At 40.0% G+C, this 11,791-nt stretch overlaps 1 protein-coding gene across 2 annotated transcripts in view; it reads left to right on the forward strand.

Moving 5' to 3' along the window:
- The first annotated feature begins 10,275 nt into the window (after nt 1-10,275).
- The window catches only part of FCRLA (Fc receptor like A), a 7,485-nt gene continuing 5,969 nt past the window's right edge, over nt 10,276-11,791 (forward strand). For both annotated transcript variants that reach the window (XM_023740033.1, XM_004385743.3), the window contains exon 1: nt 10,276-10,399. In XM_023740033.1, the coding sequence (XP_023595801.1) occupies nt 10,321-10,399 (79 nt within the window). In that variant the 5' untranslated portion in view covers nt 10,276-10,320. The remainder of the gene's footprint in view (nt 10,400-11,791) is intronic.

Here is an 11,791-nt window from a genome sequence, read left to right on the forward strand (position 1 = left end):
GACACTATGTAATCTTGTAAACCTCATCAGTATAACCTCATCACAGTGATAGAATTTACAACACATAAGGAGATCGCATATAACCTCATCATAGTGATAGAGTTTACAACACATAAGGAAATCACATCAGGTTACACAATCATACAGTACTGTGACTCATAACCCAGCCAAGCTGACAGATATTTTGGGGCGACACTATTAAATCCATGACACATGCTTTACTTATCCTGGGCCTCTTTCCTTTCCATATAAAGTTAATGATTAGTTTTTCTATCTCTTTAAAGAATGCTGTTGGTATTTGGATCGGGATTGCATTGTATTTGTAGAGTGCTTTGGGTAGAATTGACATTTTCACAATGTTGAGTCTACCTATCCATGAGCATGGTATGTTTTCCATTTATGTAGGTCTCTTTTGGTTTCTTGCAGTAGTGTTTTGTAGTTTTCTTTGTATAGGTCTTTTACTTCCCTGGTTAGATTTATTCCTAAGTATGATTTTTTTTTTTTTTTTTGGTAGGGGCTATTACAAATCGTGTTGCTTTCCTGATTTCTTTTCCATAGTTCTCTTTATTAGTGCATAGGAATCCAATTGATTTTTGTATGTTTATCTTGTATCCTGCTACTCTGTTGAATCCACTAGTTCCAGTAGTTTTCTTGTGGAATCCTTTGGGTTTTCTATGTATAGTATCATATCATCAGCAAATAGGGATTGTTTTACTTCTTCCTTACCAATTTGGATGCACTTTATTTCTTTTTCTTGCTTTATTGCTCCAGCTAGGACTTCCAGCACAATGTTAAATAGGAGTGGTGATAAAGGGCATCCTTGTATTGTTCCTGTTCTCAGGGGAGAATGTTTTCAGCCTCTCTCTGATAAGAATGATGTTGGCTGTTGGTTTTGTATAGATGCCCTTTATTATGTTGAGGAATTTCCCTTCTATACCTATTTTTATCCTGAGAGTTTTTGTCAGGAATGTGTGTTGGACTTTGTCAAATGCCTTTTCTGCATCAATTGAATTGATCTTGTGATTCGTTTCTTTTATTTATGTGGTGGATTCCATTGATTGATTTTCTAGTGTTGAATCATCCTTGCATACCTGGCATGAATCCCACTTGGTCGTGGTGTATTATTTTTTTGATATTATGCTGAATTCTTTTGGCTAGGATTTTGTTGAGAAGTTTTGCATCTATATTCATGAGAGGTATTGGTCTGTAATTTTCTTTTTTTGTGGTCTTTTCCTGGTTTTGGCATCAGGGTTATTCTGGCTTCATAGAATGAATTTGGAAGTATCCCTTCCTTTTCTATGTTCTGAAATAGTTTGAGTAGTACTGGTGCAAGCTTTTCTCTGAATGTTTGGTAGAATTCTCCAGTGAAGCCATGTGGGCCAGGGCTTTTTGTTTGTTGACAGTTTTTTTTTTTTAATTACCTTTTGAATCTCTTCTCTTGTTATGAGTCTGTTCAGATTTTCGACCTCAGTTTGTGTTAGTTTAGGTAGGTAGTGTGTTTCTAGAAATTTGTCCGTTTCCTCTAGGTTTTCAAATTTGTCAGAGTATAGTTTTTCATAGTACTCTGTTATGATCCTCATTATTTCAATTGGGTCTGTTGTAATGTCCCCCATTTCATTTCTTGTTTGGGTTATTTGCATCCTCTCTTGTTTTTCTTTTGTCAATTTGGCCAATGGTTTGTCGACTTTGTTGATCCTTTCAAAGAACCAAATTTGGTTTTGTTGATACTTTCTTCTGTTTTCAATTCTTTATTTAATTTATTTCTCCTCTGAGCTTATATTATTTCCTTTCTTCTGGTGGCTGTGGGCTTCTTTTGCTGTTCTCTATTTAAGTTACATAGCTAAAGTTTTTATTATATCTCTTTCTTCTTTTTTGATAAGTGCATCTATCGCTGTGTATTGACCTCTGAGCACTGCCTTTGCTGTGTCCCAGAGGTTTTGATATGATGTGTTTTAATTCTCATTTGATTCTAGGAATTTTTTAATTTCATCTTTGATTTCTTCTATTTCCCTGTCATTTTTAAGCAAGGTGTTATTCAGTTTCCATGTATTTGACTTTATTTTCCTTGCTCTTCCTATTATTAATTTCTCCTTTTATGATGTTGTGATCAGAGAAGATGCTTTGTATTATCTCATTGTTTTGGATTTTGTTGAGTGTTGCTTTCTGGACTAAGACATGGTCTATTCTGGAGAACGTTCCATGTGTGTTGGAAAAGAATGTGCACTTTGCTGTTGTTGGGTGGAGTGTTCTATATATGTCTCTGAGGTCAAGTTAATTGTGTGGTCTTTAGATCATCCATATCTTTGTTGAGTTTCTTTCTAGATGGTCTGTCCTTTACCAGGAGAGGTATGTTGAAGTCTCCAATTATGACTGTGGAACTGTCAATTTCTGTTTTCAGTACTGTTAGAGTTTTTTATTTTTAATGTATTTTGGAGCCCTGACACTGGGTGCATATTTATTATGGTTATGTCCTCATGGTGGATTGTCCCTTTAATCATTATATAATGTCCTTCCTTGTCTTTTATGGTGGATTTTGTTTTAAAGTCTATTTTATCCGAGATTAGTATTGCCACTCCTGCTCTTTTTTGTTGCTGTTTGGGCTTGATATATTTTTTTCCATCTTTAGATTTTTAATATATTTATGTCTTTGTTTCTAAAGAGTGTCTTTTGTAGATAGCGTGTTGGTCCTGTTTTTTTATCCATTCTGTCTTTATGGGTGCATTTAAGCCATTTACATTCAGTGTGATAACTGATAGCTGTGAGTTTATTGCTGTCATTCTGTAGTGCTTTTTTTGTGTTGCTGACGTTTTCTTTGTTCCTCTTACTCTTCTGTGCTGAATTCCTTTTGTTTGTGGATTTTTTTTTCATTTCTTTCTTTTTTGTAGATTTTGTGTTTACTGAGACTTTAAGTTTTTCTTCTTTATTTTGATGAGTAGGTTTTTTAACTTTCTTTGTGGTTACCTTGAAATTTACCTCTATCTTCCAAAGTTTAAAGCAGTCTTTTATAACTTGATAATGCCTTGACTTCCTCTCCATTTGAAAGCTCTATACCTACACAGTTTATTCCCTCTTTTATTGTTCTGAAGTTTTTGTTGTTTACAGACTGACCTCTATGGTTTCCTGTTGTAAATTTTTTAGTTTTGTTTTATCCTTGAGAGTTCATTATCTAAGTTGGTATCTGGCTGATGCTGTCTTATGTGCTAGATTCAGGTTGTTGTCTGATGTTGTTGGTTCTCTAACAGAAGGACTCCCTTTAATAATTGATGTAAGTTTGGTTTGGTTTTTACCTATTCCCTTAATTTCTGTTTATCTGGAAATGTCCTAATTTTGCCATCATATTTGAGTAAGAGTTTTAGAGAATATATTATTCTTAGTTGACAGTTTTTTCTTTCAAGATTTTATATATGTTATCCCATTGCCTTCTTGCCTGCATGGTTTCTGCTGAGTAATCAGAGCTTAGTCTTATTGTTTCCTCTTTGTATGTGACTTTTCTTTTTCTGGAACTGCTCTCAGGATTCTTTCTCTGTCTTTGGTTTTAGTGAGTGTGATTATGATATGTCTTGGTATTTTTCTTTTGGGGTCTATCTTATATGGGGTTCATTGAACTTCTTGGATGGTCGATGTCATGGATTGAATTGTGTCCCCCCAAAATATCTGTAAACTTGGCTAGGCCATGATTCTCAGTATTATATGATTGTCTACCATTTTGAAATCTGATGTGATATCCCTTTGTATTGTATATTCTATCCCTATGATGTAATACGATGGATTAGTGGCAGTTATATTGATGAGGTCAATAAGATTAGGTAGTGTCTTAAGCCAGTTTCTTTTGAGCTATAAAAGAGAGGAGTGAGCAGAGAGATGTGGGGGCCTCATACCACCAAGAAAGCAGCATCGGGAGCAAAGCATGTCCTTTGTCCCTGAACCTGAGAAGCTCCTCAGCCTGATGACAAGGACCTTCCTCCAGAGCCAACAGAGAGAGAAAACCTTCCCCTGGAGCTGATGTCCTGAATTTGGACTTGTAGCCTACTAGACTGTGAGATAATAAATTTCTCTTTGTTAAAGCCATCCACTTGTGGTATTTCTGTTATAGCAGCACTAGATGACCAAGACAGTCGGCTTTCCCTCTTTCATTATATTAAGGAAGTTTTCTATCAGCAAATCTTCAATGTTCCACTCTGTGTTTTCTATTTTCCCCCTGTTCTGTAACTCTGATCACAACCAAATTTTTGCTTTTGATTCTATCCGTCATTGTTCTCAGGGTTTCTTCATCTTTCTTCATTCTTTTCTCTGATTTTTCCTCAAACAAACTGGTATCCATGAATTTGTCTTCAATTTCACTGATCCTGTCTTCCTTTGTTTCAAATTTGCTCCTAAAAGCTTCTATTGCACTGTCCATTTCTGAAATCTTGTTCTTTATCTTTTGGATTTCTAATTGCTGTTTTTGTATGATTTCTAGTTGTTTATTTATTTTGAGATTTTGTTCCTGTATTATTTTCCTGAATTCTTCCATTTTTTTCTGTCTTTTCCATGATTTTGCCTGTCTTCTCCGTGATTTTGTCTATTTTTTCCTTATTTTTCTCTGTATTTTCCTTCATCTGTTGGAGAACTCTGAACATTAGAGTTTTGAATTCCCTATCAGGTAGTTCCAGTACCTTTTCTTCTAGCAGAAGGTCATCTGGTGTTTTATCTTGGTGGCATTCTGGAAGCATCCTCTCCTGTTTTTTAATATGTTTTGGTATAGTCTGCTGTCTCCAGGACATTCAGGAATTATTTTCATCATTTATTGATTGTAGAATTGATTGTTTCATGCTGCTTTTTTGTTTTATTTGGTTACATCTAGAAAGACGGGATAGGTGTGTTTTGTTGCTTGCTCACCTGTGGGCACAATACTTTTCACCACCTTGTCCTGGTGGGCAGGGCCGGTCACTCAGCTATGAGCAGCAGGGTGGGTCGAGCAGGTATAGAGGGGATGGAATGGGTAGTTTGTGGCATGAATTGGGGGCAACGGGGTGGAGTTGGAGGCATTGCAGGGCAGGGTCCAGGGGACCACATCAGTACCACTTGGATGTGTCACTCAGCACATGGTGGAGATAGGCAGGAGGGAAAGGACAGGATGTGATATGCAGAGCTAAGTGGGCGGTTGAAAGAAGAGAGAAACAAAAGCAAAAAAAGCAAAAAATGAATTAAAAAGAAAGAAAAAGTAAATACAATGGCAGGGCAGTAGGATTCAGTGGGTGGGGGCAGGACAGACCCAGTGAGGCCAAGTGCTGCTGGCTCTCTAGCCGAGCAGTGTGGCTCAGCCTGTCAAGAAGGGGCGTGGGTGGTGCACAGGGCTAGGTGGGCAGGAGAAAGGAAAGAAAAGGGGGGAAAAAGAGAGAAGAAACTAACAATTGAGCAAACAAATAAAAAGTAAAGAAATAAAAAAATAAGAACAGTAACAACAAAACAAAAATGTGGTGGTGGGGGAGCCAGCCATTGGGGGCAGGGTGGAATTGCAGTGGTGGCAAGCTGATATCTGTCTCACCAGGTGGCACTGCACTGCACTGCCCATCAGGAAGAAGCAGAGGCAGCATAGGGCCTAAGTGGGAGGGAGGAGGAAAAGGAGAAGGGGAAAAACAAAGAAAAATTAAAAATATGGTGCCGCGGGAGCTGGCCTGTGGGTGTGGTGCAGACCCTGGAAGGCTGTGTGCCAGAGGCTCTCCAGCCAAGTGGTACAGCACAGCCTGCCAAGAAGTTGGGGATGGCACACGGGGCTGGGTGGATGGGAGAAAGGAAAGGAAGGAAGGAAGGGAGAAAGAGAGAGAAGAAACAATAACAAAACAAAACAAACAATAAAATGATGCTGAGGGAGCCAGTCGGTGATGGCAGAGCAGGCCCGGGGAGGCCGTGCACAGTGACTGTCCAACTGAGCAGTGCAGAATGGTCCCTCAGGAAGGGGCGGGGGTGGTGCACAGGGCTGAATGGGTGGGAAAAAGGAAAGGAGAGAGAAGAAACAGAAAAAAAAAAAAAGAACAAAGCAAACAAAACAAAAATCCCAGCCTGTCAAGAAGGGGAGGGAATGGCACATGGAGCTAACTGGACTGGAGAAAAGAAAGGAAGGAAGTGAGAGAGAGAAGCAACAAAACAGACCAAAAAAAAAACCCAACAACAACAATATCAAAAAACAAACAAAGAAAAATACAAACCAAAAAAACAAAAACAAAAAATGTCACTGAAGGGGCCGAGTTGCCGACGTCTCTCTGGCCGAGCAACCATAGCCCACTGGAAAGCAGCAGAGGCTGCGTAGAGCGAAGAACGGTGGGGAGTGGGAAAGCGTGTATCTCTGCTTACTGGGTGCTCTCTGTCCTGTTGGGAGCGCCGTGGAGTTGCCTTCCCATACTCCGTCTTCGTTCTTTGGTGGCTGTAGTCCAAGATGGCAACTCAGCCCAAGTTAGCTGGTAGTTTACTCCATTCCATAGCTCTCCTCATTCTCTTCTCTGTCAGCTTCCTATTCCATTCAGTGATTGATCAAGTTCTTTATTCCTTCATGTGGTGCTTAGGGTTCCAGGATTGACATTTGTATCTGTTTTACTTAGTTTTTCGGACCTTTGCTGCAGAGGGACAGCATGGTGCTCCTGTCTATAGCACCATGTTGGCTCCGCCTCCTATCTGTGTTTTATTGACTATGAAAAGGCATTCGACTGTGTGGATCATAACAAATTATAGATAACATTGTGAAGAATGGGAATTCTAGAACACTTAACTGTGCTCATGAGGAACCTGTACATAGATCAAGAGGCAGTCATTCGAACAGAACAAGGGAATACTGTGTGGTTTAAAGTCAAGAATGGTGTGCATAAGGGTTGTATCCTTTCACAATACTTATTCAGTCTGTATGCTGGGCAAACAATCTGAGAAGCTGGACTATATGAGGAAGAATGTGGCATCAGGATTGGAGCAAGACTCATTAACAACCTTCGATATGCAGATGACACAACGTTGCCTGCTGAAAACAAAGAGGACTTGAAGCACTTACTGATGAAGATCAAAGACCATAGCCTTCAGTATGGATTACACCTCAACATAAAGAAAATAAAAATCCTTACAACTGGACCAATAAGCAACATCATGATAAACGGAGAAAAGACTGAAGTTGTCAAGGATTTCATTTTACTTGGATCCATAATCAACGCCCATGGAAGCAGCAGTCAAGAAATCAAATGACGCATTGCATTGGACAAATCTGCTGCAAGAGATCTCTTTAAAGTATCAAAAAGCAAAGGTGTCACTTTAAGGACTAAGGTGAGCCTGACCCAAACCATGGTGTTTTCAATAGCCTCAGATGCATGTGGAAGTTGAGCAATGAATGAGGAAGGCAGAAGAAGAATTGATGTCTTTGAATTATGGTGTTGGCAAAGAATATTGAATATACCATGGATTTGCAGAAGAACGAACAAATCCTGAAAGACCAGAACACTCATTAGAAGCAAGGATGGTGGGACTTCATCTCACATATTTTGGACATGTCATCAGGAGGGACCAGTCCCTGGAGAAGGACATCATGCTTGGTAGACAGATGATCAGTGAAAAAGAGGAAGAGGAGATGAATTGACATAGTGGCTGCAACAATGGTCTCAAGCATAACAATAGTTGTGAGGATGGTGCAGCACTGGGCAGTGTGTCGTTCTATTGTACGTAGGGTCACTATGAGTTGGAACTGACTCAACAGCACCTAACAACAACAACGACAACATAAGTCAATAAGAAAATTCCACTCTTGTAATTACCAGTTAGGTACAAGTATAGACACACAGTTTTTAATAGCAAAAACCTGAAAATAACTCACATGTCCATTGTCAATAGAATAATTTGTAGCATAATCACATAATGGAATACTTAATTAACTGTGGCTACACAGAACATCAGCAGCTCTTGTGGTGCAAATGGTTAAGTGCCCTTCTCCTAACCGAAACATTGGTGGTTCAAACCCACCCAGCAGCTCCATGGGAGAAAGACCTGGTGATCTGCTTCCATAAAGATTACAGCCTAGGAAACCCTATGGGGCAGTTCTACTCTGTCACATAGGGTTGCTGAGTTGAAAAGGACACAACAGCACACAATAACACAGAACATCATGTTGAATCTCAGGAACACATGTTGCGTTTAAGAAAAAAAGCAAGTTTCAGAAGAATAAATACAGTACAACTTCATTAGTAAAAATTTAAGAACATGTCAAATTTTTAATACTATAAAATAAAAGGAGTGATAAGCACATGATCAGGATTGTGGTTGATTTTGATGGGGAGGGAAGAGGAAGTAATCAGACAGGGCACATGTTACTTCAAGGATAATGGTAATATTCTATTTCTTAAACTGAGGGTACAACAGCGTACATTTCATCATTATTTTTTATATCTTCACATCTAATATATATATTATTTTTACTAATTCGATTAAAAAATGAAGAAAAAACAGTGACAAACCAAGAGCAGCTGAGGATGGTATCAAAAGTCTAATTGATCTTGGGACAAGGGCCGGTACTTGACACTCCTGTGAGTATTCTAGAGTGACCCTGATGGAGGAACTGACTCCATGAACCGAACCTCAATCTCCATAAACACATAGCAGACCCAATGTTACTTTTTCCCGATGAACTATACCTATTCTAAATAGTTCATTGATTGGGCTTCAAAGCGAGTAAATTTTCCCAGTGGTTTAGAGAGAACTTAAATGTAAAGAATATGTTAGTTTCACCCGAGATTTTCAGAGCCCTTCTTGCTTTTCGTATTGAGATTGGGTCTTGTAGGGGTTGATGCAGATGGTATAGAGGAGGGCTCCAGGTAAGGCATATGATCAGGAAAGGTAAAGAGAAGGGATAGCTTGAGAAAGAAAAGATTTTGTGGTTGGTTTGGAAGCCCCTTAAAGACCTGTATAACCCTGAGATTCTTTGTCTTAGGGAGTGTTGGGTGGGGGTCCGTTTAAACACGTCATCTACTTCATTTTGATTAGGGCTGGCCTAGACTCTTCTTCCTCATCTGAGGCTGGTAGGTCTCACATCACACAGTTGCATGGTTTACTGCCTCACTGCCTCCTCCCCAACCCATATTCAGTCTCTTCTGTATTCCCTGGGGCCAAGAGCACAAAAACATATGCCTTTCAGATAATGGAAAATGTATTCTAAATGCTTATTTTAGATTGAGAAATATCCAATCCCTCATGCCCACGTTGCTGATGTGTCTGCTCTGATCTGTGGTTTCTGCACAGCTGAAGGATCATGTTGTCCCTCCCTCACCTTCAAGCAGGACTGTCTTCCCCCACTTCTGATGGCTTCTGTCTGTTCCATTCTTTATCGTCTCCAAATAACCAACTGGAGACCTGGAGGGGGTTATGATGGGAAAAGAGGAAGGAGTATAGGCACTGTGAAAATAGGCACGGGCCCTGCCATTGAGGAAGCCTCAATCTAACAGCGAGCTTTTGGAAGCAGGGACGGCGTTCTCTACAAGGCCACTTAGAGCTGAAGAGAGATGCTTAGCCTCCATATTGCCCCTATTCCTGAGTCTCCTCAGGTTTCTCAAGCTATCAGATGCTTCCTGTCTCTAATTTCCTTAGGATCAGTGGCTTAAGCTTTGACCATGAGCCTGAGCCCTGGGCTCACTGTTGGTTCCTCTGGAAATAGATTTTTTTTTCCTTTGCTCTTTCCCAGGGGACTATCTTTGCCTCATACTCAGATTTCCACTGACTGAAGAGCCTTAGTCTGCAGAAACAGAGCTGAGATACAAGTCTAGGAAAATTTGTGTACAAATTATTGTAGGCTTTAGGTGGCTGTAGCCCACAAGGGACTAATCTGATATCAGACTTGGTGCCATTACCATGCTTCTTTCCCCTTCTGTTTTGCTACGTTTTGCTCACTAGAAACATAAAGGTTTGGAGCAGGATTGGGCAGGACAACTGAATTCTCATCATCACTCTGTGATTTTCTGGGTAGCCATCAAGCAATGTCCCACTGCCTGTCCTCAGTTGCTCCACTAGGGAAACGGAGTGTATGTGAAGGCCAGCTGGACATCAGACAATTACAAGCTTTGAAGGGTCTCTGAGCTCTGTGAGGGAACTCTTGAACAATTGGGGTTTTATCATTTTATCCATAACCTCAGGATGCAGACGACACTGGAACCAACCTGACCAAATCTGAATGATGAAAGCCAATTACAAAACTGAAAACAGGCCTCCGATGCAAGGAGATGAGACAGTTAGATTTACTTCCTCTTTTCTAATTTGAGAGATTTCACGTTGAAGAAAATCAGTGCACTGGGGGTTGCTGTAGACCCAAACACAGTCAACATGAAGCTGGACTGTGTTATCATGGCCTGGGCTCTCTACCTTTTCCTTGTTATGTTCTGGGCAGCTCCGATGCCACTGAGTAAGTAAAATATTTGAATGTTGGTGTGAGAATGGAGATGTGCCTGACTTTGGGGAAATGATCTAATGGAAAGAAATGTGGACAAATTTTGGCCCTCTGAAGGAATACTGAGGCAGGATGTGAAGGGAGTTTGATGGGCAGGGTTGGGTGACTCTTTATAAAACTCTTCCAGCCTTCTCCATCCCGAAAGTCCCCTCTATGATGCCCTATCTAGCTACAATCTCAACTCTTTTCTTGCTTTTCTGAGAAAAGTTTCTTGAAAGAATAGTGAACATTTGCTATCTCCACTTCTTTCCTTCTTACTCACTTCTCCATGCTTGAAATCCAACTTCCACTGAAATCAGTTTTGCCTAGGGTGCAATGACCTCCATATTGACTGGACCATTACACACTCTTTAGTTTTTATCCTGCTGGACTTCTCTGCTTCATTGGGCAATGTCATTCACTTATTCTTTCTTGGCTTTCTCTACTCTCCAGCTGCTCTGGAGCCATTTTCTCCTTATACTCCATGAACCTCTCTTGGTCCCTTTGGTGGCTTATCTTCTCTTCTCCTTAAACAACCGGTGTTCTCTACAGTTACATCTTTGCCTCCCTTCCCTTCTTTCTTCACACACCTTCCCTAGTAAGCTTATTTGTCTGTATAATTTTTACTACTATAACTGTATACTTAAGAGTCCCAAATCATATCTCCAACCTTAGCCATGCTTTTGAGCTCTACTTTCAAATATCAAGCTTCCCACAAGACATATCCACCTGAGTGTCTCACAGGTACCTCAGCACAATACGATCAGAGTTGTACTCACCTGTCCTCCTGGCCCTCACCTCTTCTAATTCTTCTTGTACTGTTTCTGATCTCAGTTCATGGCACCAGCATCCACCAGGCATCCAGGACAGAAACCTGGGAAACAACCTAGACTCCTCCCTCCCATCCCCTACATCTGATCAATCATCATGTTTGACAAAAATTCCCTTCCCTGAATCATTAGTAATACTATCCTAGAAAAAGTCCTTGTTGTCTCAGACTTAGGCTAGTACAATAACATTATAACTAATCTTACTGCCTCAGTCTTGTGCCCTTGAATTGGATTCTCCACTCTGCATCTAGAATGATTTCTAAAATTTAAATCTCCTGGCCCAAACTCCTTATCATGGTATACAAGGGCCACCATGACCTGGCCGCTGTTTAACCTCTTCAGCCTCTATTCCCACACTTATGAGCCTTGAAATCTATATAAATACCAACTTGCTTATATTTACACATTCACACACAAGACTCTTACCTGTCTCCAAGGATTTTCTTTCTTTCTTTTTTTTTAATATTTTATTGTACTTCAGGTGAAGGCTTACAGAACAAATAGTTTCTCATGAAACAGTAGTACACATGTTGTTTTA

The sequence above is a fragment of the Trichechus manatus genome, unplaced genomic scaffold, assembly GCF_000243295.1.
Source record: "Trichechus manatus latirostris isolate Lorelei unplaced genomic scaffold, TriManLat1.0 scaffold00145, whole genome shotgun sequence".
Taxonomy (NCBI): Eukaryota; Metazoa; Chordata; class Mammalia; order Sirenia; family Trichechidae; genus Trichechus; species Trichechus manatus.